Raw genomic sequence first — 26,400 nt, 5'->3', positions numbered from 1 at the left:
AAGCCGACCTCAACTTGTGCTGATCTGCTTCCAATGTCCTGACACCATCGTATAGGACTCGACTACTGCGCTACACACAGTCAACGGGACCCTCTTTCATCTGGAGGGGAACAGCCTATCGTGGTCGCCGAGCAGCTCATACGTGGAGGCCAGAGCTATAGGTCTATGGCGGAGAACAAGCGTCAGGCTTCAGTAAAGGGCTCTGCGCAGAAACAATCCGGTAACGCAGCAGGCCCCGGGATGGCAACTCCCATAGTGCCCTTGGAGGCAGCACTGAGCGGGGCGATCGGTGCCCGGTGAGTCTTATCTGTCAACGAAGGTGTACACATAATCGCAGGTGCTGACCTATTCTGTTCTCGTGTTTTAGCGTTCGTATTACGACTGCGCAACCAATCTCATCGACTTTCGAAGGTACACTGTTCACGGCATGCCCGGTCACCAACCTCGTCGCCGTAAACACGGCCCCCGCACTTAACCCCGGTGACGCCAAACAGGCGCAGAATGGCGACTACCGTGTGATCCCCATCTCGCGCATCCAAAACTTCCAGCTCCTCGCCCTCGCTCCGCCCTCGAACTCCACCTCGTCCTCGTTCACAGACGCACAGCCCACGATCCAGGCACTCGACACCCGTGCTCTCAGGGCCCGCGAGTCAAAGGCCATCGGTGAAGCGCTTGAACGTGAGGCGCGTCGTGGTAAGGGCGTCACTACCCAGGCCCAGGATCTATTTGATGCTTTCAGTCGCACTATGCCCGCACGATGGAACGGCCACAACATTATCGTCGCCGATGCTGTGACAATTGCTGCTCCCTACCGCGTTGATGATTGTCGATCGATCGTGGAGGGCGATACCGCTGCTCTCGCTCGAGTGCGCAAGGTGGTAAGTTTTTTTTATTTTTTAGTTATCAGTCCCAACAAATGGAGTTAACATTGTGAAACCTAGCTCGAGATGGAGCGCAAGAAGATTGAGCTTCGCAATGCCAGTGCTACTATCGGCTCAACTAGCACTTTCTCTCGCCACCCCAGTGTGCCTAATGACCAGCGCAAAGGCGGATAATTTGCCCAATCACGCAAATACCGAAAAACCAGTCCTCCAATGAAGCTGTGGATAGGTCTGGCGTCGGGTCGAGCGTCTTGGTGGCGCTTGATCAACAAAGTTGATGAAGATACCCAAGCGAGAGAGAAAAACGATATTGCAATGGGATGGAGATGATTCGACAGCGGATCCGACGGGACACTGCGCGTTCTTGACTGGGGATGGTCTGCTTTATTAAGAAAATATATGCCGTGGACCAGCTTTCCGCGCGTTCTGCTTACCATCAAGTTGGACCGTTTGCATTGCTGCCAGCCTATTTGCCTTGTGTCTTGTTTTTGGGCGTGTCAACGCGCTCAAGTAGAGAATACGAGACAACCCATAGTAACCTAGCCAATTGCTACGACAACACTTTCTTAGGACAATGATATTGCACCCTTCCGCCATTGGTTCTTCTGTAAATGTGTCTTATTTTCATAGCTAGTGACGACTCTGCCCGGATATTGACCGACATGAGAGTAAAACAGAAATAAACATGCGATGAACACTGAAAGCAGACATCTAGATGGCTGGTTGGTCAAACGGCTCAAAAGGACGCTCAAAAATAATAGAAAATCAGTATGCCATCAATTGTCGTGAGATATTTGCAAGAATTTAGCCTAGCTCTCTGCAACGGGAACTCTCCCAGGAACAACCTCACAGACGGTCCCCACAAACCCTTCCAACCCTGACATGGACGCCGTCCCAGAAACAGAGCTAGAGCCAGGCGCAGATGCTACAGTGGGCCCGGATTGAGACGCTGCAGACACCATGGAGACACCAGGCATAACAAGAACCTGAGACCCAAGTTCCACCCATTCAATAGACGATACCAGCGCAAAAGTAATCTTGACGTCTTCTTTCAGGGCTTCAATTGAAGAAGCAGCTCCGACAATAGAGGCAGACGAAAGGCCAGACATTACTTTGCTGATATCTGTCGCCGAGGGACGACGACGAACTGCATCACCTGCGCCGTCGACGGCCTCGTTTGTTGTAGGACTGCTGTTTGATTTCTCACTAGGAGAATGAGGATCACCGTCAAAGCTGAAGAATTCAGGTTCCGTCGGAGAAGGCGGTTCAGAAGATACTTCCTCTCCAGTCCCAGTTAACGCCATGCAAATGACACGGACAGTAGCTCGGATATTGGCAATGTATGCAATAGCATTACCTCCAAGCAACAGTGGAGGAGAATTCGGAGCAGAGAACTCGGTAGATCGGAAGGTGGCTGTAAAGCCCGTGTGGAAGGGTAGCGTTAATAACGAGGAGGCAGACGAGGTTCCATTCGAGGACAAGAGTGGGGCGTGGAAGTTTGAGAGAATCATGCCCTTTCGGATCCGACCGAAACGCGGTAGACGGCCATCGTCTGCAACGCCGATCGGTTCGATCCCGATTGTCCCGACTTGGTCTTTAATTAGACGACGGACAGGAAGTCGGAGGTCTCTTACGCTGACGACGCGGATACGTTGCCATCGTGCTTGTGAATCCTTGCCGGACAATGAGTTCTGCGGGAAGGATGCCGGGAAATCTCCCGGCGGGCCGGGCCCACTGCGGGACAGTGACCCTCCCGATGGTTGGGGCTCATTGACCTGGTCGGTTGGAACGTCCACTAAGATGGGGCCAATGACCATTTCATCGCCGATGGAAATATTCCCGCGACGGACTAGGCCGCAGAGAACCATGCCGCGGTTTTCTTGGCCACCTTTTTCAGAGTCTAGTGAATAGACTTTGGAGGGAGGGATCGCAAACACTTCGTCCACATCAAAGATATTGGCGGAGCTGTGAGAGGGTATTGGCAGGTCTTTAGGGATGTGAAGAGTTCTTTGAGAGGGTCGCGTGGGAATGGGAAGAGATCGGAGGAAGGCATGGAGTTTTCCAATGCCAGAGCCATCCACAGAACTGGTAAGAATTATAGGTACGGTGTGTCCCCATTTTCCATCGCCTGCCGCGCACACTTTCTGTACTTGAGTGTTGTCCAACGTGCTGACTTGCTGAAGATCAAGTGGTTTGTCGCTTGCAGGTGCTGCGGGTAGCATTGCAGGTTGTCGTCCAGCCATTTTAAGAGCAGATAGAACTCTTCCAAGATTGTCTCGTAGTCCGCTGCGGGAAGCAACATCCAATTTGGTAATGACAATCAACACAGGAATATCTAGCTTCAGGCAAAGCTCTAGATATGACAAACACGTATCGATTTCTGATTGCTCAGTTCCTGCTTGTTCGCTGGGTGTCTCAGCACCACAATTAGCTGGAATACAAAGCATCACATAATGTGGAGCCCAGCTGACAAGTCCCCGCAAGGTAGATTTCAAATATCGAACAGAGCCGGGTAGATCGGACACAAAGGCTAAACGACCTCCCTTCGACGCGGCATGGATATCATCCCAGCCGGCAACATTGCCGGAAGCGTAGTTGATCACGGTTGGTGGCACCTCATCCGTGTACCCAATTAATTCCTGGGCAACCGAACTGGTGATGCCCGATGTAATTTCGTGCCGATGCTTGAGCAGACTCAACCTGCTTTTTCCTCTTCCATTGTCAAGCGCAGACGAAGTCAATGTACCCAACAAAGAAGTCTTCCCTGCAGTGCTTGGACCTGCGAGAGAAATGCGAATCTGCTCAGTGTGGGAATAATCCTCATCTAAGACCGGCATGTTCCCCACTTCTGGGTGTGGGGCGGTTTTTGTGTTGTTCTCGGACTTGATCGGAGGGATATTGTAGAAATCCAGATCGGGACTAACCAGAGCCTCGGCGACCCAGAGACTTTCGATGTTGCTTTTTGATTTGTCGGCAACTGCAGATGGCAAGTCTTCAGCCCACTCACAATTCCCAACCACAACTCGGCGAAGGATCTCAACTTTACACCCAAGACTAGCAGCCATAGCCTGCAGAGTGGTCACACTCTCATCCAACTCATCTTGCGTGAGGCCTACGAAAGTGCCATCATCGCCGACACCGATCTCATACAAGGCACCTTGACTCTCTTCAAGACCAGGAAGCAAGCGGGCGGGTTTAGAAGGCACATCCAATTCCAGGGCTGCCTCTGGAAGAACAGGCACCACAAGGTTAGAGGTGGTGGATGAGTGAAAAGGTGAAGATTGCTGCAAACGCCACAGGAGCTGGGTAGTCAACCCTTGTAGTCGTTGATGGCGACTCTGGCTGGACTTGGCTTGCATGGGTCTTGGGGTCTGTTCCAGGACTGGGGATGCAGAGATAGACGTGTTTGACATGGCGCGATAATTATGATGGTACGAGCCAGCTATTACATGCCCGGTCGACATAGAGAGATAGGGGCGTCTTGGTCGAAGCAGAAGGTGCAATTTGTACTCAGTGGGACCCTCTTGGGGCTCTGGCTCCAATTTGGATATTCCATAGTTGGATAACAAGTCAGGATCGACGCGTAGTGGAGTGGTGCTGGAACGCGTGCGGATAGCTAAACCCCGACTACCAGATGCATTGATTTGGGGAGTCGATGATCCCGAAGTTGACCACGGGGATGACACCCGAGGTGGGTCAGGGTCATAGGTGAAGATGGATGCCATGGGCAATGTTACAATTCAGGCTGGTAACAAACGTATTGGTAATAGGCACAGATATGGAGATAGATAAAGCAGTTCTAAAACTCGAGCAACATAAGGCATTCTTGCAGTAGAATTGATTTGATTTCTGTGATGAAGTGCAGTTCAACTGACTCACAAATGGCACGGGCCGAAGCATCACGTGGCCGCTATTTATCCGATGCCAAGAAATTGTATGTACGAGAAGTTCTATTAAGACATCAAGCCTTTGCTTTTCAGAGAATTTTGTTTTTCGACTCCCCAAAAATACACATGCATATTAAGGAAATCCAGTCCCGCTAGAATTGAGCGCCTTCGCTTTAACACCAAAAACCAAATTGTGTATATGTTGTCTACTCAGCGGATGAGTCCCTGCCTGAGCTTTTACACTTGCCCTGCGCAACATGGATGTTGCGTGCTGTTGTACGCGTAAACACCGCACCGCAGATTGGACATTCAGCCTTAGCCACAACTCCTGACTTTTCTCGCTGGTGGCGGAGGAGATTGCTGAATGTTGAGAACTCACGACCATTGCAGCCATGGTCCCAGCATTGCGGTCGCGGGCGCAAGCTCAGTACTCGGATTGGGTCAGAATCTGTAGCGGCGGCTGACTCAGGCGAAGAGTAGATCGGCTCTGGGGCGGTCATCGATGGTGGCTGAGAGGTGATGGGGGTAGGGTGCGGTCTAGTTTAGGTTTCAGGTCAGTATACCGCATTCTGTGAATTCATTGACTCAACTCACGGAATGGCCGATGTTTCAGGGAAGTAATATGAAGGTTGGTTTATCAGATAAGGAGGAGCACTGTCCCTAAATGTTAGCAAACAGATCATTCGACCTTATACACTTTGAGGGATTCATTCGACATACGACGTCATGAGATGCTGCTCTGACTGGGGAGTGCCCGAAGCAGATTGGGTGTGATAGGAACGAGCGGTGGGTGGGCTGCATTGGACATGTCAGTCTTTTTGAGGCCAGGTAATCAATCAACTTTCAAGGTTACCTTCGAGGTTGACTATGACGGGAAGGATTGCCGGATGCTGCGGGATAAGACGCCGGTAATTGATGTTCTTGGTGTTGATATCCAGGAAGTGGCCCATTTAAGTGACTAGGATAACCCATTGGGTAGCCCGATGAAGGGTATGACGGATGTGAAGATGGAAATGGCGGGCTCATTTGTCCTGGTGGTTGCAAAGGCTGATAAGGTCGGTTTGTCCACCCATATTCTGAAAGCATTAGTAAACACCTCTTAATAATATCTGGATGAACTTCGTACGGTGAGAATTATGCTGCATTGGGCCAGCAAAATAAGTGTCTGAAGCTACTGACATGGGGTATGATGAGATGCCAAGGCCGCTGTTGAGGGGATGCCCTAGTCAGCACAGAACCTAAGTCGTTTCTCATGGCAATTTAGCTTGACATACCGCGGATCTTCCGACCCAATTTCGTGTTTAATATGAGTTATGTCCCCGATAGAAGATTGTGCTGTTGACTCTGTAGGTGGATAGTTCGAGCCTGGCAGAATGGGAGGCCGACTCGTGCCGGTATTTGTTGAATGGTGCGAGGGAAGTGGCAGTGCAAATCCTTGTGTTGATTGTAAATCACCTTGCACAACAGAAATAGAACTCTGAATGTTCTGGATGGGCCAGTGAGAGCCTAATCCAGGAAGAACGCTTTGTGAAAAGTCAGAAGTTTCCACTGATTGGACTGGGGACGAAAGTCCAATGTTCGATTTCGAGCCTGAGACTGGCAGATTTGATTGATTCCTGGAAGAAAATGGTTCCTGTGAGCCAGATCCTCTGGGAAACATTAGGAACTATATAGGTCTCCGACCTGTGAGATTGCAAGTACTGTGGTAGGGGAGGGGCCAAGACGGAGTATAAGGGGAAAAGCGGCACTCAAGGCAGTCAACATACAGTTTGGTAACCCGATCCGAGTATTCCCTCACTATGGTGAAAGACGTTTTTTTTTTTTTTGGGAGGATTTCAATTGGGGGTACAGAACGGGCACGATGAAGTATTTAAAAACTCATATCCAGCAACGGGCGTTTACTAGTGACCCCCGCAATCGTTTTATGATCTAAAAAGTCCCAGTTGGGTAGCGCTGCTGGCCCACAAGTTCAGAAACCAACACCAACTGCTAGATTTCTTATGCGCCACTGGTGTGCATCGATCAGTGCCAGGTCTACTAAAACGTACCCTTGTGCCCACCCGCTTATTCACCGTCTCAATTGCATCTATTGTAGAAGATTATTGGTTTGAACCACAAGAAGCCCGACTAGAAAAGCAAAAACAAAAAAAACAAAAAAATAAAAAAACAAATCCCAAGATCTCCAAATGAGGTGGGCCGATTGGAACTATCACGAGCAGAGTCGGACTTTTGACCCCCACAAATGACGGGTAAAACAGAAGATATGCGGGAAGAGGACTCGGAACTGATTGCGACTGGGGCCATCATCTGTACAGTAATGATCCTCATAAGGGGAGATGGCAATCTTGGCCTGGGCATTGGATCGTTGAATTCTAGCCCCCATTATACAATGGGGGCGGATTGGGGGCCACAATGCTCCCTATAGTCTAGCGCGTGGCTAGATACTCCGAGATTTGACCTTATGCAATTCGAAAAAGAAATATAAAATCGGGAAAATACAAAAAGAAAATATATAAAAAAATATAAAAAAACTGCTCAACACTAACTTGAAGTTGTGAGTTCCACCATCCCCGGCCCGATGCTTGTCCCCCTATCGCTCTTGGCCCCCACAAAAGGCGCCGTTGGAAAAAAAAAAAAAAAAAAAAGAGAGAGTTTATATTATTATGAACCACTACGGAGTACCTATCTAGGAGAATTAGAGTTATTAATGGAGACCAATATACAATATATAACTTTTCATTCTTTTTTTTACTAATTTTTTTTTTTTTAAAAAAATAGAAGAACTCAAAAGAAAAATACCAATGTCCCCATCTAGGTAAATGATAACATTAAATGCCCCTATGCAAATGCTAAGATTTCAGCCCCAGATAATTCCGTTCTAGTAGGGATGTAGTAAAGCCCGATCCCCGATTCTATATTAGCCCCGAAGAACTTCCATTGTACCGACACTGTGGTACTATACGAAGTACTCCGTATGTCTTGACACGAATATCCGAAAATATTGGGGTCCATGGCTATTGTAGGCAGCCGTGTATCAATATGGCAAAGCTGTAAGTAATGGTGGATCTTGTCACAGAGAAACACAGCCAAGACAAATTGTAATTTGCCAGGGTCATGATATGTTCGACTCTGATTTAGTTGATTTAGCGCCCAAGAAATTTGTCAATTTAACCATACTTCGAAATTGAGGGCGCCAAAAAAATCCAATCGCCCCTAGGTTCAGGCACGGTCATGATCGACTCACTCCACAAGGGATCCGCAGATGTATCAGTTTGATTCAAGACATGTGGTTTCTACTAACTAATGCACGGTTGATCATTTACACCTCGTGGCCGATTACGGAGTGCGGACAACGGAACAGAAAATAAGGCCATATTCCGAACCCTTTTTTTTAAAGCCGGGATAGACGACGATCTTTAGTTTCTTGGGTTTGGGGTTAACGCTGTTTGACATGTAATGACAGACTCGGCCAAAAACGGCCCCTTCAATGCCACCCTGATTTTTCATTGATTCGGCTTCTTTTGCCGCATCCTCCGGTATTTGGATGGTCTCATCTACTTTGACAAGGTTGTACTATCCAGTACGCCTTGCTCATGTTCATGTATTATGTAGGTTAAGATGTCACATTAAGGCTGTGACTACTCCGTATTGGATGAAACAATCGGCCATTCTCATCTTATTCTGCTAGCATAAATTGCAAGTCTATCAAAATGCTGTTGGTCATTTTCCCAACAAGAGATAACGGATTTGAAATCAATCATATACCAAGCCTTGGCATACACATTTGCTGTGTAAGCTCCTAGGATTTCTCCAAAATAAACTAATTGAGAGGTGAAGTGATGGGGACAGCAAGGGCTGCAGAGACGCCTGTACATGTCACCCGGCCCAAATTCAGGACAATAAGCAAGGCTTATTGGGAGAAAATGAACATGGCATTCCCGTTGGTCACACGTTGATCCTATGAGATACAATGCAACATTAACACACCGCTCACCTGCATATAAACTACGAGTGCATGAAAGCCGTTGAAGCCTATGAGACCTTTCCAGGTACAAGAAACCTTTGAAACCCGCCATTTTTGGTCATATTATTGCTTGCCAGGAGTAATAAAATGTCCAATCTGCTTATCTAGTCTATAGAGCCCACTTTTCTCAACACTTGGACTGGTGGAAGATTGGGTTGAGTATGCCACACACGCTCAGAACTAATAGGTCAAAGACGAAACAAGTGAACCTATTACAGCAGCTTTTTTTTTTCAATTATTTTGAATTGAAAATCTCCAATGTAAATGTTCCTTATTGTATAGAAAGTTGAATATACGAAGAATGAAATTCCAACCTCAAAGACTATGTGAAAACCAAATCACGTGACTGATCTCACCTGATCAGATCTTCTCTGATTCTGGGATCCAACAGCATCATCAAAATCAACGCGTTTTTTTTGGTCCCCACAATCTCTAGCTATCTGCTGGTGTCTTCAACTGTTTATTAAATTAAGACTGCCCTCAGCTTACAGCTTACTGATTCACCATGAAGCTCGTCCGGTATGTGCTCAGCTTTATTGTGCGCGGCAATCGTCAGCTCCGCTTGACGCACCGAGCCCTCATCAAACCCACTCCTACTAACATTTAATGATCCTTCTAGCTTTTTGATGAAGTGTGCCAACGAGACGGTGACCGTTGAGCTGAAGAATGGTGAGAACCCCTCGCGCAATCCCCGCAATCCCCAACCTTACCTCCCCTCGAATATACCAATCCTCGAAGTAGGCGAAAGAACTGTGCTCTCTGACTTTCATTCTTCTTCTAGGCACAATCCTTCACGGCACTATTGTGTCCGTCTCTCCCCAGATGAACACTTCTCTCCGCGCTGTCAAGATGACCCCCAAGGGCCGCGATACTGTTTCTCTCGACACTATCAACATCCGCGGTTCTACGATTCGCTATTACATTCTCCCCGACAGTCTTCCCCTTGATACCCTCCTTGTCGACGATGCGCCCAAGCCCAAGAACAAGGCCCGCAAGGAGACAGACCGTGGTCGTGGTGGTGGCCGTGGCGGACCACGAGGCCGTGGAGGGCGCGGAGGTCCCCCCCGCGGTCGTGGTCGCGGGCGTGGATTCTAGATTTTCTGTTTTCTTCTGAGAGAACAACCCGGCGTTTGTTTCTGTCTTCGAAATTCGGTTTGATTTTGCATCACATGGGATACAATCTGTTGTTCCTTTTTTTTTTTTTTTCTCTACTACCCAGGCCAGGGGTCCCGATTTGGATGGTGGATGACATACTGGAAAAAAAAGAATTAAGCAATTTTACCGGGGAATTTTTCCCCCCACTCTGAGTCTGCGCTCCTGGATATCATATGCTCGGAGTTTAACGCTCTGACAGAAAAATTAGCTGAGCATTAGCTATCAAAAGTACTGAGACCACCCGAGAGAAGGATACTTACAAGCTGGCTGTGATGAGATCCACCTTCTTTCCCTTCACTTTCAATGCATGATTCTAGGACATGTTAGTGTGAGACAATGACCGTATGCCAAGGGAGGCTTTGATATCTAGAAAGGACACTCAGCCATGATCTAAGCCACCGCAATGTTGAAACAGATAATCGAAAAACGTCATATTTTTATGAACACGTACATCATAGACATGTTCCAATCTGACAAAGCTTTAGGCTATGTGCATGTCTTGTGACTCTTAGTATGTTCTAGGTTGATCTTTTTTTCCCCCGTTAAACTCTTCCAAGACTCGGTCTCACACATCGCCTCCGTGATTAGCAATCTAGGCTGAGACATGTTCATAACAAGACCTAAGATCTACGTACTACTCGGGTTCGTATTTCTCACGTTGAAACAACTATATTCAGGGCTTATTCTCGGAGAGACAACATAATATATTACTCTCCCCACAACTACTTAGCAAACTCAATATCAAAACGGCGCAGATCAAATTAGAGGTAAGATTACACCGAGACACCATGACTTACCCAAATAGGTAGGTAATATGGGATAGATGAGTTATTGCAGAACCTTATGATCGTTCGTTTTTGTTTTAGTGATCTGCGTACAAGGCGCAAGGATTTGAGACATAAAAAAAGCCTATCTCGGGTGGAACCAGGGGAGATGCTGCAAGAGAGCTGAAGTGGGGGGATTTTTTTTTTTTCAAACGATAATCTGAGACGTGAGTATCTGGTCAATACTCCTCGAAAGAGCCTTTAGCCAATGCTTCTAAAATATTATGCCACGAGGCAATCTTCCCGTTGTCCCCGTTATCCCCGTTCCTTCCGCGCCTCATGGATGCTCGGAACAGACTGATCCCGAGATCATTAGATGTTTCTATGTAGAGATGCTTTTTTTTTGTACTTTAAAGAATACCAGGATAGGTGCCTGAACTATTTGGATCAATAAGGCTATTACGGTAGTCCTTTTCCAGCTAGAGGGACTAGAGTCTGTTGATCCAGCACTTTAGACCAGGGTTCGGTACCGAGTAGAGTGATTCTGGTTAAACGGTTATCAAGTACAATTTCTGCCAAGGATGTTTTAAGGTGGTTAGTGAGGACCTTCGATTTCAGGGGTTGAATCCTCCCATGTACATCAAAATGTTAGGGTTTTGGCTTCCGAAACCTGTGGAGAAAAGTATTAGGATAGGGAATTATTATATGGACTCTACGAACGAGTACTGAGTACTATTGACTTATTTTCCTCGTCTGTATACTCTGTACTTTTTACCTGTGTGTATGTACATCGTAAGTATGGGAATCACATTAACTACATAGCATAGTACGTAACTACTCCGCAGTACGGAGTACATGTGGGAGTTTCGGAGTATATTTCCAAGCGTTGATCTATTGGCTGAATTGGTTAGTTAAATTGGTTAAATTAGTTAATTCTTTTTTTTCCATTCCTTTTTTTGTGATTGGACCACATTACGGCCAACTAGCGTGTCAGACGACACATCCCAAAGATCACCTCTACGCAAGCCTTTATTTTTCGATTACTCTATACAAACCCAGTAAATGTCTTTCATAATTCACAATTACCTCCACATGATCTTCGCTAGTATACATGTAACACAACCCTAACCCCGCCCAGAGCACGACACCGCCGATCTCAATGAGGACAATCCCCCCCTATACTCCGTACATGTACGGAGTCCTCGTTCAACGTCCCCGGTTCCGGTCCTATTTTGTCTTACTGGGGTGGGGGGCGGAAAAGGGGGGCTTGCGATCGTCGATCAGTTCTCGATCAGTCTTCGATCCCACGCCCTGTTCGGAGATTTTCAAATTTTTTCACATGCCAGAAGTCGTTTACAAAGTACGAGAAATGGAAAGATCGAATTAATTCGTAGGTGCGATGGATATGAAAGGAAGAGAAAGCAAGGGTGCTAGATCAGATGATCTCACGATGACAGCTGCCCACGTGGGCACGTGGAGACCCATTGAGCTGTGGGGACTACGGAGAAAGTATTTCACTGATTGTCCAAGTTTGCAGGTCGTTTAATTCTCAAAAGCAGTGGGGAATCGGCCGAATAGGGAACCAATTATATTCTTGACGATGTATATGCTAATTTGCAACTAATCGGATGATATAGCTCTAGGTTAAAAAAAAGTAGGTCCCAATTAGGAAAATGGTTTGGCGACCCACATCTATGGGTTTGTTCGTATCTTGCAGAATAATATCTCGCTTGGGATTTAGCGAAATTGAGGTGAATAAGCGACATCAAGATGATTATGCCTAAAATCGGTATGTAGCCTGTAAGGTCCACATAGAGGTATGTAGAGGTATATATCACCAATAAAATATACACAACTCCCGTACTTGACAAGCTAGACAATCTAACTAAAAGTGTTATCTTCTCTTTAGTAAACCAATCTAAATAAACGGTTACCTGCAAGAATTAAGCCCCCACCAAGCAAGTCGGTAGTTATAACTATGCAATAGCACAATGTAAGACCGGATCTTGTATTATAGCCCGCACATCTTTTTCTACCAAATGCCAATAAATGATTATGTGCTTGATCTGTTGGTTTGCCGCCTGGCTATCGTTAAATACATCGCCGAGTGATACTCCAAACATCTAAACATGTTACACTGGTACAATGCGATCATACGATTCATCCAAATCCACTAATCTCGTACTTGGCCCTTCCAGCTCAACCGGTTCTTTCAATTGTGGACGTGTCCCCTGAACGCCATCTTTCTCAAAGACAGGGTTGGAGTCCAATTCATGAATCTTGTACCGTGGAGTAAGGTTCTTAGTTTCTGCAAGCTCAGGTGGCTCCTTTCCCCTATCGTTCCCTCGGCGTTTTCGTCCATGAAGGATCCAAAACCCAATCCCTAGAATAACCAAGGTAGCCCTCCAACACCTGTGCCTGCTTTAGCACCCGTTGAAAAGCCCGGGGATTTCTCTTCTGACACTTGAGTCGTTGTTCTTGTTGTTGTCGGTGTCATAACTGCTGAAGTGGTGGACGAAACAAATGACGTAACTGGGGCCGAAGTAAGGTCAGTGGACTTCCAACGAAGCTCAACACCATACGCGTTCCAACCATCAATGCCCGATACGATAGAACCGATAGTGGTTTTTGTGGTACCGATTGCGTTTGTGTGCTTATATGTCCAGTTCATGTCGACCGTAGCACCGAGATCACAAGCCTCGATAACGGGCCAGAATTTGTCTATACAACAAGCTCGTGTAGTAAATGTCCAGCTACTTGGTCTATGGCGTCATATCAGCATTTTCCTGCTATGGCTTTTGACTACAGGTGCTTACTGGTAAATAGGGCAACATATCCCTATAGTCTCGCCAGCGCTTGTATAATTTCCGGCCATCGCCCAACCGCTAGGACAGATGATTCCGGGCGAATAGTATGTCGTTGGGGACCAGCCCGTTGGGAGACATTTTTAGGGATCTGTAGGACCTAAATTTGCCCATAATGATCTGGAGCCTGTGTAGACGGAATTTAATAACCAGAAGTCTGTGAGGCATTCAATGGCCGGCGTAAAGGTCGTCAGTGGGAGAGGTGGCTTCGTCGTGGTTGCCATTGTGGGATGCGTAGTGAAGCAGCAAGGCTTTGGATGAAAAAGAGTTTGGATGAGAAATAGGAGAGATCAAAGAAAGGGTTGATAAAATGACTGGTTGTAAAAACAACCGGACTACTAGCTGTGATTATCCGTGTCCAAGATGATATGCAGCCCTTCCGCTATTGCATGAGGAGAAGGGATGACCCGGCGCAAAGAGAGATAGGGAATGAATCATTTAAATGCAAAATCAATGAAGATCCATAAATAAATATCTAGAGCGTCATATCTATTACTCCGACTAAGAAGTGGTTGAAACTGTCTTCAGAAAACTACAATATGTAGTCAACCAGAACGAGAGCCTCGGGGTTTGCATGCCGTTATTAAAAGCCAGTCAGATCCTTTCCCCCCCTCCCCAAAAACATCCAAACAGACATACTAGAAACAGAAATAATCCAACTATGTCCTAGCATCCAGTCAATTGTACAGTTGACTTGGCATCACTGATGCGATGCGCTATCATGTTTGGCGTCTACAGGTTGGTGGGATTGCACCCGTAGACTTCTCTGTTATCGTTAAAAGAATGACTGTTTCTTCAGCAAGCTGATCAATGTCTTTTTCAAACTGATTGGTTCAATCTCATTATACGTACTCGTTTGGCGGTATAAAACACCTTTCATTCGAGGAGTAACCTTAGCCGGCGGTGGCATTTGAATAGATCAGAAGCAAGTCAAATATCTTGTAATATTCTCGGTTATTCCATAGAGCGATGTTTGCTGTTTGCCATGATCTCTCTGGCAACGCTGGACGGTATTGGCTTATTAAGGGCGGTGATAGGTGATCCAGTGTCGAAGACATCTCTTACTGGGCCAGCTATTTCTCCTTTCGTTCTTTACTTCTTCCGTCCCTCTTCGTTTTTTCGTCCATCGTTTTTCATCCTCGCTCTTCGATCTTCGTCTTGCGATCTTCATTCTTCACTTCAGCCTTTCGAAACTTGGTTGTGGTGTACAAGTTTCATCAACCTTGCTGAAACCCATACTTCCATCATGTCAGGCTTTGATAAATTCCTCAATCCTGCATTCTGTGCGAATAACATAAACTCGCCATGTCCCAACAAGACCTCCAAGGCTAACAATGCTTGCAGCCGCTGCTACTTAGTTGTGGTAAGTCCCCTTCACTTTGATCTCTTCAAGGCTCTGTGTCATATTCTAACCAAAATCAAAACAGTACTGTAGCAGAGAATGCCAAAAGGAACATTGGCCGGTGCACAAAGAAGATTGTAACAATATTCTAGCAAAGGATACATGGAAGCCAGATTGGCATACTGAAGATCGAGACCCAACTTTCTTCCAAACGGACCCATCTGAACCGAATTCAAATGCCAACAAAATGTCATGGTGGGGAAACATGCCAGCATTAGATTTGCTGAAACTGGATGGAAATGAAGGCCAGGATGCATCTTCCAAGATGCGTATTCTCCTCACATGTAAGAGAGTGTCTGCACTCCAACAACATATTCATTCAACTAACACGATTCATGATAGCATCACACGATATTCGAAACATACTCGAAACAGTCGCTCGTTTGCCAGATACATACTCGGGGGAATGTGACATCGCGATGAATGGCGTCAGCTTTGGGGTTTTCGCACAGAACATTGTCCTGGTTTTGACGGCTTTCCATTTTCCACCAGAGGAAGCCACTCCTATCATGATTCACTTGTGGTATTCAGCATTGATACCCACATCTGTTCTCACAGCACTTCAAACCAAGCTCCTGCCGTTGATTGAGAAAGTCTGCACCGAAGCTGCACTGAAACGTCCCAAGCGGCTTTTCAAATGGGTCTGGAAGAAGAACAAATCATCCTTACAACTAGAACTTCTGAGAGATGAGTGGGAACGTCTTCGATACACTCTTCGGTTTCCTGGTCGTTTTCCTGCTTCTGAAGCTACCCGGAACCGACAAGAGGTTGTATTGGCAGACAAAAGAGTAGATTCACTCCACAGGACTCTGCACGCGCAGCCTCGATATTGGCGTCTCTCCACGATGAAGTTCCGCCGTGATGGAATATTGTTGCCGTTTGGATGCTCACGTAAAGAATTTGACACTCCTAACCCGTGAGTTTCTCCAAATCCTCATTGTACTTGCAAGCCCACTAATACAATTAGGATTCTCTTCTCTGCTAGTCGTTCTTGGCCTATGCCAGACTCTGCAGATCCGCGCAGCAGCTGGGACATTCGGGAGGTATGCACTGGAGCGTACATCGCAAATTATCCTGCGAAGAATGATCTATACGGCATGCTATTCATCCACCTCCGAGAGACTTTCTTGCGTTTCTGTCGTCAACTTAGGAAGCGGAATATTACCATCCGACTTATTTCTATCGATACATTGAGTCTGCCGGGATATTTCAAAAAGCTAGAACATCCAGGATTTGACAGAATTGAGGTAATTCAACAGCCCAGAGCTCCCCTACCCCTAATTTCGAATTCAATTATGTTCTTCAGACGATGCTAATTCGATACAGACATACATCAATGCAGAAAAGGACGTGCTTGGGATCGAGATCACCCTCGCCCTAAATATCCCGCTGCTGAAGCCGAAAATTGAAAACCCGAAGGCCATGATTCTTGTCCTCTTTGTCTGCGACATTGAGGAAATGTTTAGTTTTGACACAATGGACCAGGACGTCGCTCGTGTTGCAAAATACCTCCCTGAACCCGAAACAACGGATTACAACGATGCAGACCAAATGAGAAGAAGGAGATCAAGCTCCTTCGTCTGCAATGTCAGTAAATTGTTTGATCTTTACAAAAAGGCCCATGGCTTCGATAAAATCCCGGAAAAATATGGATTGAAGATGAGGGGAAACAACACAATCGTGGCCCACTGGCTAATGCGGCCTGGAAAGAACGCGCCGCAAGAGGTGTTTGATATCCTCGAGGGATCCGGGGCCACTGGCTTCGAGCGCTACGTCGAGTGGGAATGGGCATAAATTATTTTCACAACTGGGAAACTACCAAGCAGTCAATTACTGGGTGTGCATGTATCTTTATTTCTAGTTCATCGATTCGCAAATGGTATCATCGTTATTCAATTTATGTATTCATCATCAGTTATCCTTTCTCCATATCCTCACGATAACCAATTTCTCCCACCCAGCCTGCATCCCACTCGACCCCGCCGTCTCAACCTGCCAACCACCCCAGCCACGGATACGCTCCATAACCTGATCAGGCCGGTTCTGCTTGCAGAGCAAGACATACGCCACACCACGCGCAGACAACACACCCGGAATAGCATCAAGCAATCTATCCGTCGTTTCCATCCCATCCGCCCCACCCGCATACGTCAAAGATAAAAAGTACGAGTCATTATCGAACTTTGCAGAGCGAGACATTGCCTCCGAAACAGCAGGGTCATTTTCCGCCGCAGAAGGCAGACGCGGTAGATCCTCAGTGGGAACATAGGGTGGGTTGAAGAGGAGGACATCAACACTGCCAGGATGAAGAGGCGCACACAGATCGGCTGTCAATGACGAGATGTGAACTGATTGAGGAGATGGCTGTTGCTCTGCTTGAATGGCTGTCGTTGCGGTCTTCCGCGTTGCGATGCAAGCATTGCGGTTCACATCTGTGCCTAGCGTGAGAATATCGCGTCGGCCGAAGATCTGTTCAGATTGGGCAGCTGCGAAGGCTAGCACAACGCCAGAGCCTGTGCCTACTTCGACGACTAATGGTGAGGGCTCTTGGTTCTTTGGGAAGCGTTCAGAGAGCCATTTTGATTCGGATGCTGATGACAATGTGTCTAGGAAGAGGTATGAGTCTTCGGATGGCTCGTAGATGGTGTCGAAGGACACATGTGAAGTATCTGGTGTGGGAAGCATGATTCGTATGTAATAGAGTGAAGTTGTAGAAATTCGAGGTTTATCAAGTCTTTTCTTTTTTTTTTTTTTGGAGATAGTGGGGTTATCTCAAATTTATATGTTGCAGAATGCGCGATGCGATCTTGGCTTGAGGTGATCACAATTTCACAGGGAAAGAAGAGTATTAATCTACTCAATTCGGATTTCCGAATATCCAATGTGAACCTTGAAGTAAAAAATCCAAAATATCCAAAATATCAAATGGCAAAGGAAATCTTCAATCCCGAGACATCCCGACCCGTTGATTCGCGCGTTCTCCTCGCCGCCTTTGCCTCCCCGAGGTTCGAAAATCCCCGGAAATTATGTCATTTCTCAATCTTCCCATTCTTCTCTAAAACCAACCTTCCACATATTCAAGATGCGAATTGCTCAGCGTTTGCTCATGGCCACGCCGGCCTCGATCGGCTCAAAGTCCAGCCTCAGCGAGGCTCTCGCTCTCCTCCCGCCGCTACAGCTCTACCGGCGCATTCTACGCGTCCACCGCAAGCTCGAACCCGAGATGCGCGTCCTGGGCGATTCTTATGTGAAGAATGAGTTCCGTGCGCACCGCAATGTGGAGAACCCGTTGCATATTGTATGTTTATTTCTGTCTGGATTGGTGTGGTCATACCGAGTTGAAGAGAACGGGAGGCATGGCGGAGGAGGAAGGGCTTGTTGAGGCAGTCGCTAATGTTAGAAATGATAGATCGGGTTCTTGACCGAGTGGCAGCTATATGCGCAGAAGTTGGAGGGGGATCAATGGGCTGGAGATAAGCTGGACCAGGGCAAGTTGGATAAAATGAGTGGTATGTTTCTTGACTGTTGTTTGGACTTTGTCTTGATTGATCAAATTGCTAACTGTAGTTATTAATTACAGACCAGCAACTTGGACAGTTACTCGAGCTTATGCAGGCTTTGAAGAATGAGGGAGAAGGAGAGGGTCAATGAGTTCTCGATTGATTTCATTGGACCGAGGTTGACACTACCACCCCGAGAGTTGGTGATATGAACATTGAAAAATGGAGTCTTGGCTGCCCATTAGTCTAAACTGATTTTCGAGTGCAGAGTGCTTGATCTCAGGGCAGCCAGACATGTCTCTGTCCGGTAGGGTTATGTTGGGAGATGCAGGCATCTCCCACCCCCCACCAGCCCATATGTATATATTAGGTGTAGGAATAGAAGAGACGAGGCTTTCAGTTGATTTAACATGGTTAACAATTTGGGTTTGCACCTAAGTTAGGTATATATATTATGGAGTATAGTCTCCACAAACACATCTCGGAACCTTATATTGTCGCGGAACAACTCCGAGGGACATCTACATGTCCGTGAACATTAATGAGACAGTGACTCTCGTCCGTGCATAAAGAGAAATCCAAGCCCTAGATCCATCTACCATGTTCTAGCACATAGCAGAGGAAAGATCAACGATAAGGCAAACTATGTACTCCAACTTCAGTGGAGAACGCCCTGCTAATGACACGCTGACTCATGCAAATCGGCTGCCGAATGCCGATATGGAGATAGAGATGAGGGTATATCAATCGCAAAATCCCCTTTAACCACTTTCCCATTGTCCAATTAACATTCTACCACACTTCACCCATATCTCCAACCCCATCTCACTCCATACATCATCAAAAAAAACTCACTCATCCACCATGCCCTCCATCCTGGAAGACCCCACGACCCGCAATCCCCCACCAAAAGCACACACAGATGCAGCACCGACCCTAACAGCAAGGAAAATTACTCTCCCCAAGTCCTCTTCTGCGCCAATGACGCTGTACCCCATCACAGGAGGACCGCAAGCAGTCCCCAAAGACCTAATCAAATTCCTGCACGAGGAGTTCAGCGCGGAGATCCTCCGCGGCGGGACATACCCGATGGAGCAGCCGATGCCCCTAGATCAATTCGCCGATTATTGGTTCGGGACGTTTGCAGCCCTGGCGATCTTGGACGATGAGGGCGAGGGTTTAAGGGAGGGAAGGAATTGGGAGAGTGTTTGTTTGGGAACTTTTTATATCAAGCCTAACTATCCTGGTATGTGGTTTACATAATTTACATCAATCTCTATAGAAATAAGGAATAAGGAATAGAATACTAACTCTACTAGGTCGTTGTTCCCATATCTGCAACGCAGGCTTTCTCACTACCACTGCCGCACGTGGAAAGGGTGTTGGACAGGCTATGGGTGAAGCTTACTTGGAATTTGCCCCGAGATTGGTATGACTTTCGCTACCCTGGCTTTTGCACTTGGCAACCGTTACTCCATCGGATATAGAATAAGTGTGACTAACTCTTTTGGTAGGGATACACATACTCAGTCTTCAACTTGGTTTTCGCCAATAACCCGGCCTCCATCCGTATCTGGGAGAAGCTAGGGTTCAGTGTTATCGGACGGGTTCCCAAGGCTGCGCGGTTGGCGAACAGCGAGGAGTTGGTTGACGCATTGATTTTTGGACGGGAGCTGGGAAATTAAATGGCAAGTTTCAGTTTCAGTTTTAGTTTTAATTTGAGGTGGCACATTCATGTTTCACATATAAGAGTTGCCGTTTCGGGTATATAAATTGTGTTGTTACGGATGATCAACATACTGCAGGGTACGTTGAGCCATGACTGACAATAAATTGCCTGGGAAACGAGTATTGTCATTTCCAAGACCAAAGAAACAACTAGATAAAACTACAAGGAATAATATTCACAGGGAAGAGAAGTAGAGTGATAATCAATGAGACTTCAGAAAGACAACATAACTGGGAAATAGATGACCCCAACGCTCAGACCATACCATGCAAACGAATAGGGATATCACGCAAAACCTGACTTGTCAAGATGATGGCTCCGCTTCACACCGAGGGAACACCGATTTGGAAATCGAGATCGAACCGAGGGCAAAGGGGTGTAAATGCACAAGTAAAAACACATAGATAGAACATAGATAGAACAAGGTCGTAGAAGGGTAGATAGAAGTCGGAGAGTAAGGAGGATAGAATGAGAAAGAGGGAGAGGGAGAGAAGATGGTGAGGACTATAGGTGACAGGCGTAGGCGTAGGTAATGAACAGTGCGCAATATACCACTCAGTTGCCATTAACGCCACCGCGGACGTGTATCCACTGGTTTCGGGGTCGTTTGCTCTTTCTCCATTCGCTTGGGAAGCGGGAGCAGACTGGTTCGCCTGTTGCTAGAATGGCCTAGCGATGTACCCGGTCGTGACGACTTGGTTGGGCTCTCCATCCCACCTGTCGCTCCCGACACGCTTCGACTGAAAGCCGTGGGTGGGCCCGCAAAGCTCTGGCGAGTGCGAGGTGTGTTTGACATCCCTGATTGTCGATAGAGCCGACTGTAGGGTGGTGGGTCGAGGAGTGAGGACCGCGCCGGTGTGGGAGACGACACGTTCCGACTGGGACTCCGAGAACCAAAGCGGCTCGAGACGCGACTGGTTGATCGAAGGCCCCCGGGAATCGGGGACGCAGACGTCTCTCGTCGGGAAGTGTTGGGGAATGGAAGTGTGGATGATGGCCGGGGTGTGCGGGCGAGTGGTGCAGAAGATTTCCGCAGTGTCGAGTTGTAACTAATAGCCGTGTCGTTCAGGTTCGTACTGTTGTTCCAGCGTGGGCGGTTGGGAATTGTAGATGGCGGCGCGGGTGTACGAGAACGAGCAGCCGGGGTCGGGGTGAAGTAGTTTGAGGATTTGTAGGACGGAGTAGGAGAGATCAAGCCGGTCGGTTGGGGGATTGAGGACTTTCGACCGGTGTAACTTCCCGTGGGCTGCGGCAAGCTGGAATAACGACGGCTTGCAGGCATAGCTGAGCGGGCTGTGGCACTCCCGACTGAACTTTCGCGACGGCTTGATCCGCCCATGGGCGTTGAAGCGCGCTTGTATCCAGTGCCGGCCATGATGACTGACGATGCAGGTGAGCTTCCTGGGGTCTCGATGGCACTTCCTGTGGCTGGACTGTCCATGGTGAGGATGCTGGAGATTGAGTCTCGTAGCTGGTGGCCCTTGGTAATATGCACGTCTTCGAGAGATGTATCCATTACCTTGGTGCTAGCCTTGAGAGCATCCGTTCGGGATGTCATGTCGGATAGTAGACGTAGAATCTCGCCATTGACAGTCAATCGGTCGTTGACACCCTTTTGAATGATAGAAACCACACGCTCAATAGCAGGAACATAATGCATTTTCTTCGCTTCATAGTTTTCAATGAGCTTGGTCAGCATTGACGGGTTGTGCATCTGCATGCCGCTTTCCAGCCCTTCTTGTAGCTTTCCAATGCTGCGTTCAACCGATTGAAACATCTTTTGTGCTTGAGCCCCAGCGTTGCGGAAAACTAGAATCCACTTGTCTTCGGCCAACTCCTTCAGGAGGGCTTCAGCATCGGTCTCAAGAACTTTATAGCTCTTCTCCAAGCGATTTCGCCGGTCTTCGATCTCCTCACATGCACTCGGGAAAATGGTTTCAGCACGTCCCTGGAACATTGATAGTCGCATGGGCAGAAACTCCAACGATGCCTTCAACGGCTGCATACGTGCAAAGATGGCCATGAGGTTAGAGTGGCTCGTATCGTCCTGCGGTGTTTTGATAACGGGGGTGTCAGACGCCGAGGCCAAGAGAGGTCCAATACTTAGACGGTTCTGCGAATGCCCGCGGCTCTTAATGGGGGACTCTTCCACAATCGTTTCCAGCTCATTGATGTCAAGGCCGCCACTGGTATCACTCGTATCCATCAGCGCCTGATGTCGCTTCTCTTCCATCTCAAATATCAGTCCGCTCAAGTTATCAACTTCCACACCAACATCGCCCAAAACATTGGACCAAAGCTCTTCCCACTCCATTGCCAATTCAACTTGTTCTTTGACGCCTTTCAGCTTTTTCTTGATCTGGGTCCAGTTTTGTAGAATACTCTCCATCTGGCTCACGATAGTCTTCAGGTTCTCCACGTCCACATTGGCAATGTCGTCTCGAAGTTGTACATTCTCAATAGCCCTAACGTACACATTGACGAGAGACTCGAACCGCGTAATTGCCTTGTCGACTTCGTCTAGCCCCTCCCGTCCACCAGCCGCAGCCCATTCCACGTCATCTTCAGAATCCAAGCCGCTCAGCACATCTGAGGCCTTCTTGATCCAAATCTGAATTTGCTCTGCGGCACCGTTCAACGCTCGGACTGCAGATAAAGCCGTGGAAATGTTTTCGATGCTTGCCTCGAGCGAGGCTGGTTGTGGGAGAGGGATGGAGGTAAGCTGCGAGAGCTGGTTACTGAAGGATGCACGCGAGAAAGAGTATATCGAGTCTGCACGCTGCAGACCCATTGGGTTGAAATAGGATTGCGAGTTCGAGTTGGATGACGAGCGCGAGTGCACGGCGTCGGCGGGAGGCGAGTCTTTGGGAGGTGGTTTCGGAGCGGACTGGTCTTCAGCGGACCGTTCCTCTCTTCGTGCGGTATCGTCGACATATTTTTCGAAGTCGGTTCGGTCATCGTGAACATCGTTGGGAGGTTGGGGGCTCGGAATGGGGGCTGCGCGCGGCTGCGCGAGAACCGGCTCTGCGACAGACATGGGCGTAGGTGGGCTGATGTGTTCCAGGGACTGGACAGTCTCCGGAACAATAATGGTGGTCGGAGTCGACAGTTCAGAACCGTCCACAACTGCTTCCGATGACTCCGTGTTCTCTCTTTGCGCGTCTGCAATTTCCTGGAGGATATCGTGGTGGGGTAGCTCGAGCTGGTTCGACGCGCTCCGCTTGAACTCCTGTGTTTGTCCGGGGGATATGTTTGAACGATTCCACGCCTGGCCTTTCCTCTTTACCTTGATCGATAGGTCTTGGTGAAGATTATCAAGCTCCTTCAGGTGCTCTTCGGGGATCCGACCGACTGCATTGGCATTCCGGTTCTGCGCCGCGGACTTATTACTGCTGTCCAGCAGCTTGACGCGAGCCGCGAGGGCGGGAGAAAGTCGGCGGAGGATAGATGTTCGGCCGGCGCTGGTCGGCTCAGGAGGGACGGTGTCTTCTTCGTTGTTGCTGCTCCCTAAGCTCCACAGGGATGATTTGGACTTTAGGCCGAGGAGGGTGGAGGTACCGGTGTCATTTGGAGATACGGAGAGCGCGGGGGTGAGCGACGGCGGCGATGTAGGTGCTGTGGATGTATTGGGAGGATGCGTCGCGAGGTCGGTCGCAAGAGTTGGACTGTCGGCTGTGGCATGCATGGAGACAGACCCTTGGGGGGGATTGAAAGAGCAAAAGGACCAAAGGATGTGGTTCAGACAGGGATACAAGGAATGTTTCGTCTTGTTCGGCGTTCGGTAACAAGGAATCAGGGAATCCCTTTCTCACGGTTAAAGGCTGTCTTTTTTTTTTTGGCTGTTCAAAAGATCAGAGGGAAATGCTGCTACATGACAAAATTAAATCAATAGAGGTTCTAAATGCAATCGTGAACTGGGAGATATCGGGCAGCAATGAAACAAATCAAAAGAGGGATGAAGTGGCCAGTATGGACCGTTGATTCTGCAGAATGGGGTACCTCCAGCCCCGTACCATTAACTATGGGGCCTGATGTACTCCTTGGTATGTAATTCTAAGGAGATTAGATGAAATCATTTCACTTTTGTTTGTTTTGTTTTTATTTATTATTTTCTTTATTCAAATAGTTTCAGTTGAATATTAAACGGCATTCACCGTTTCTACTGTAGTATAGAGTACTACCTGTATGTATAATATCACCCAACTCCCAACCCTATATTGTACACATGGACATATGTTGTACATCATGTGCACGAGGGTTGCCGATTAGGTCAAAGCACCAAGTGCTACACGCGTTAATTAGAAAATAATCCCCAAGGGAGTTAGTTCGTTTATCTGTATATTCGGATCAGCAACCGTATGTCCTAACATGGACTGAACACAACAGTAAGACACCAGGGGATCAATGTTCAAAGCTTCAATCTGATGATGCATGTACGCGTCTATAGAATGAAACACGAGTAATGAGATGTACAATAAATACAATTCCAAAAGAGACCAGCAATCAACAAAATATAAAATATAAAAAATATGCAGAGGCGGGCAGAACAGTCGGCGACAATTCAGGGGTATCGTATCAGGTGCCCAGAAGGATATCAAAGAGATAAAAAAAAAGAAAACAATGGAGATGCAAACATGAACTTCCAACACTTTAATACTTCAAACAATGCCCTCAAATCAACCCAGCACTCGGGGGTCGTCCAGGGTTAGCCGCCTGCCAATCACGCACCAGCTCTTCACGAACAGTTTTGCACCAAGCCAGCAGTGCAGTATCGAACTGCTTCCAAGCGGTAATTCCACTATTCTGTACAACACCCATAACATCAACATCTAGCCGGAGCTCCCACCGGAGTTGTGCAGCTTTTACCCAGAACTGAAGATTTTCAGTCTGCCGGTACGGCTTGGCAATGTCAAGGTGGTAAGCCGTGATCTCACCGAATTGGCGTTTCGACTTCTTAATCGCAAGGTTGTGTAACTGAACCAGGGCACGGCCATCCCGGAACCTGTCAAGAAACGCCGTGGGAAGGGAGTCAACAGGAGCCTCCTCAACCGGTGTCCAAGTCGGTAAGGAGTCACCGCCAGGCAACAAGCTGCGCAGGAAGGACTCCTCGCGTGAGCGCTCACGACCTCTCCAATCACCAGCCGCCCAATCCCAATTCTGCCGCTCTTGGGCTTCAAGGTCTTCGAGCGCTTTCTCGCGGGCTAACATGGTGCGCACAGCCGCGAACCACCCCTGAATCCGTTCACGTTCCTCCTCGCGCAGACCGCTGGCAAAATGCCGTGCAGCCCATCGTTTCAAAACTTCCAGCACGTCCAAGAGTTCCTTGCGGATCTCCCGTTCGCTCTTTATCGATGCCAAGCGCTCTGGTTTTTCGTGGGTGGTATAGTAGATCTTGGCTGCGCGAATTGCATTTGTAACATCGTCCAGAATGCACATGCCCTGCGCCTCTTCCTTATTCATCGGGGTCGGGACCTGCCCGGATTGATCATCCTCGTTTGTCTCGGGGATATCACCTGGGGAAAGACTCGATCGCAAGATTGGGCGAGGAGGAGGCTCTGCGCCATTCTCAATTGCTTCGATATTAGTCTCTGCTTTATCCAGCGCGAGGGTAAGCTGTCGGCGCAAGAAAATCAGATCTGGCGGAGGGGGGATGTGGTGCGTTTTGATGCTGTATGTGCTGACTGTAGGCGGTAGCATCACCTCAGCGTCCTCGTCCTCAAATTCACCCTCCGTCGGGTCTGCCATATCTGACGGGCTCGTAACCAGGTCGTCATCCATGTGTCGTTGATTGGGGGTGATCAGGACTCGTGGCACATTATTCTTGTTCTTCTTGTCCTTTTCCCACTCGCGGCCCCTCCCGCTCTTCCCATCCAATAGGCCCGTCCGGGCAAAATAGTATTGTAGGTGGGCGATACTGCCGAGACTCATGACGCTGTCGCGGTGGCGGGCTGAGTCCGAGAACTCCGCACCCAATGCACGGGTATATCCATGGCGGCGAGATGATGTTGACACGGACGATCTGGCATCTGCGGAGGTGGCGGAGGAGGTGGAGCGGGAGGACTCGGAGGAAAATGTGCGATCTGGGGAGGAATATGAGGAGATAGCTGGCGTTGCTGGGATAGATGGCGATGGCGAGGAGGCCCGGAGAGGCGCTATCGCTTTAAATTCCGTAGACCGTCGGGGCGCGTCCATGT

The 26,400-nt window shown here is 48.0% G+C and overlaps 10 protein-coding genes across 10 annotated transcripts; 5 read left to right on the top strand and 5 right to left on the bottom strand.

The window, feature by feature from the left end:
- Window positions 1-165: 165 nt before the first annotated feature.
- N7487_001713 (anticodon-binding domain-containing protein) lies at window positions 166-1,055 on the top strand (the record flags this gene model as incomplete). The annotated part of the gene is made up of 3 exons (XM_056869461.1): window positions 166-296; window positions 368-878; window positions 942-1,055. 3 exons carry the CDS (start codon window positions 166-168, stop codon window positions 1,053-1,055), a joined length of 756 nt encoding a protein of 251 aa, XP_056734245.1.
- Window positions 1,056-1,690: 635 nt separating this feature from the next.
- Window positions 1,691-4,606, bottom strand: N7487_001712 (uncharacterized protein; the record flags this gene model as incomplete). Its single annotated transcript, XM_056869460.1, has 1 exon — window positions 1,691-4,606. One exon carries the CDS (start codon window positions 4,604-4,606, stop codon window positions 1,691-1,693), a length of 2,916 nt encoding a protein of 971 aa, XP_056734244.1.
- Window positions 4,607-4,974: 368 nt separating this feature from the next.
- On the bottom strand, window positions 4,975-6,428 carry N7487_001711 (uncharacterized protein; the record flags this gene model as incomplete). Its single annotated transcript, XM_056869459.1, has 6 exons — window positions 4,975-5,305; window positions 5,363-5,422; window positions 5,489-5,563; window positions 5,622-5,844; window positions 5,895-5,974; window positions 6,043-6,428. The coding sequence occupies 6 exons, from the start codon at window positions 6,426-6,428 to the stop codon at window positions 4,975-4,977; spliced, it is 1,155 nt and encodes a 384-aa protein (XP_056734243.1).
- A 2,869-nt stretch (window positions 6,429-9,297) lies between these two features.
- N7487_001710 (mRNA splicing protein SMD1) lies at window positions 9,298-9,887 on the top strand (the record flags this gene model as incomplete). The annotated part of the gene is made up of 3 exons (XM_056869458.1): window positions 9,298-9,311; window positions 9,412-9,461; window positions 9,574-9,887. 3 exons carry the CDS (start codon window positions 9,298-9,300, stop codon window positions 9,885-9,887), a joined length of 378 nt encoding a protein of 125 aa, XP_056734242.1.
- A 4,934-nt stretch (window positions 9,888-14,821) lies between these two features.
- Window positions 14,822-16,771, top strand: N7487_001709 (uncharacterized protein; the record flags this gene model as incomplete). Its single annotated transcript, XM_056869457.1, has 5 exons — window positions 14,822-14,938; window positions 15,003-15,261; window positions 15,320-15,893; window positions 15,945-16,224; window positions 16,304-16,771. The coding sequence occupies 5 exons, from the start codon at window positions 14,822-14,824 to the stop codon at window positions 16,769-16,771; spliced, it is 1,698 nt and encodes a 565-aa protein (XP_056734241.1).
- Window positions 16,772-16,888: 117 nt separating this feature from the next.
- N7487_001708 (S-adenosylmethionine-dependent methyltransferase) lies at window positions 16,889-17,662 on the bottom strand (the record flags this gene model as incomplete). Its single annotated transcript, XM_056869456.1, has 1 exon — window positions 16,889-17,662. One exon carries the CDS (start codon window positions 17,660-17,662, stop codon window positions 16,889-16,891), a length of 774 nt encoding a protein of 257 aa, XP_056734240.1.
- A 250-nt stretch (window positions 17,663-17,912) lies between these two features.
- Window positions 17,913-18,628, top strand: N7487_001707 (succinate dehydrogenase assembly factor 3; the record flags this gene model as incomplete). Its single annotated transcript, XM_056869455.1, has 3 exons — window positions 17,913-18,275; window positions 18,387-18,486; window positions 18,558-18,628. Coding segments are annotated over 3 exons (534 nt in total), but the record flags the coding sequence as incomplete, so codon positions are not given.
- Window positions 18,629-19,341: 713 nt separating this feature from the next.
- Window positions 19,342-20,162, top strand: N7487_001706 (GNAT family N-acetyltransferase; the record flags this gene model as incomplete). Its single annotated transcript, XM_056869454.1, has 3 exons — window positions 19,342-19,723; window positions 19,797-19,906; window positions 19,992-20,162. The coding sequence occupies 3 exons, from the start codon at window positions 19,342-19,344 to the stop codon at window positions 20,160-20,162; spliced, it is 663 nt and encodes a 220-aa protein (XP_056734238.1).
- A 609-nt stretch (window positions 20,163-20,771) lies between these two features.
- N7487_001705 (KAR9 family protein) lies at window positions 20,772-23,891 on the bottom strand (the record flags this gene model as incomplete). Its single annotated transcript, XM_056869453.1, has 1 exon — window positions 20,772-23,891. One exon carries the CDS (start codon window positions 23,889-23,891, stop codon window positions 20,772-20,774), a length of 3,120 nt encoding a protein of 1,039 aa, XP_056734237.1.
- Window positions 23,892-24,877: 986 nt separating this feature from the next.
- N7487_001704 (uncharacterized protein) lies at window positions 24,878-26,398 on the bottom strand (the record flags this gene model as incomplete). Its single annotated transcript, XM_056869452.1, has 1 exon — window positions 24,878-26,398. The coding sequence occupies one exon, from the start codon at window positions 26,396-26,398 to the stop codon at window positions 24,878-24,880; it is 1,521 nt and encodes a 506-aa protein (XP_056734236.1).
- Window positions 26,399-26,400: the final 2 nt, after the last annotated feature.

Source organism: Penicillium crustosum (genome assembly GCF_028827405.1).
Source record: "Penicillium crustosum strain IBT 35664 chromosome Unknown utg000001l_segment0_segment0, whole genome shotgun sequence".
NCBI classification, from domain to species: Eukaryota; Fungi; Ascomycota; class Eurotiomycetes; order Eurotiales; family Aspergillaceae; genus Penicillium; species Penicillium crustosum.
This window is presented reverse-complemented; position numbering and strand designations above follow the sequence as displayed.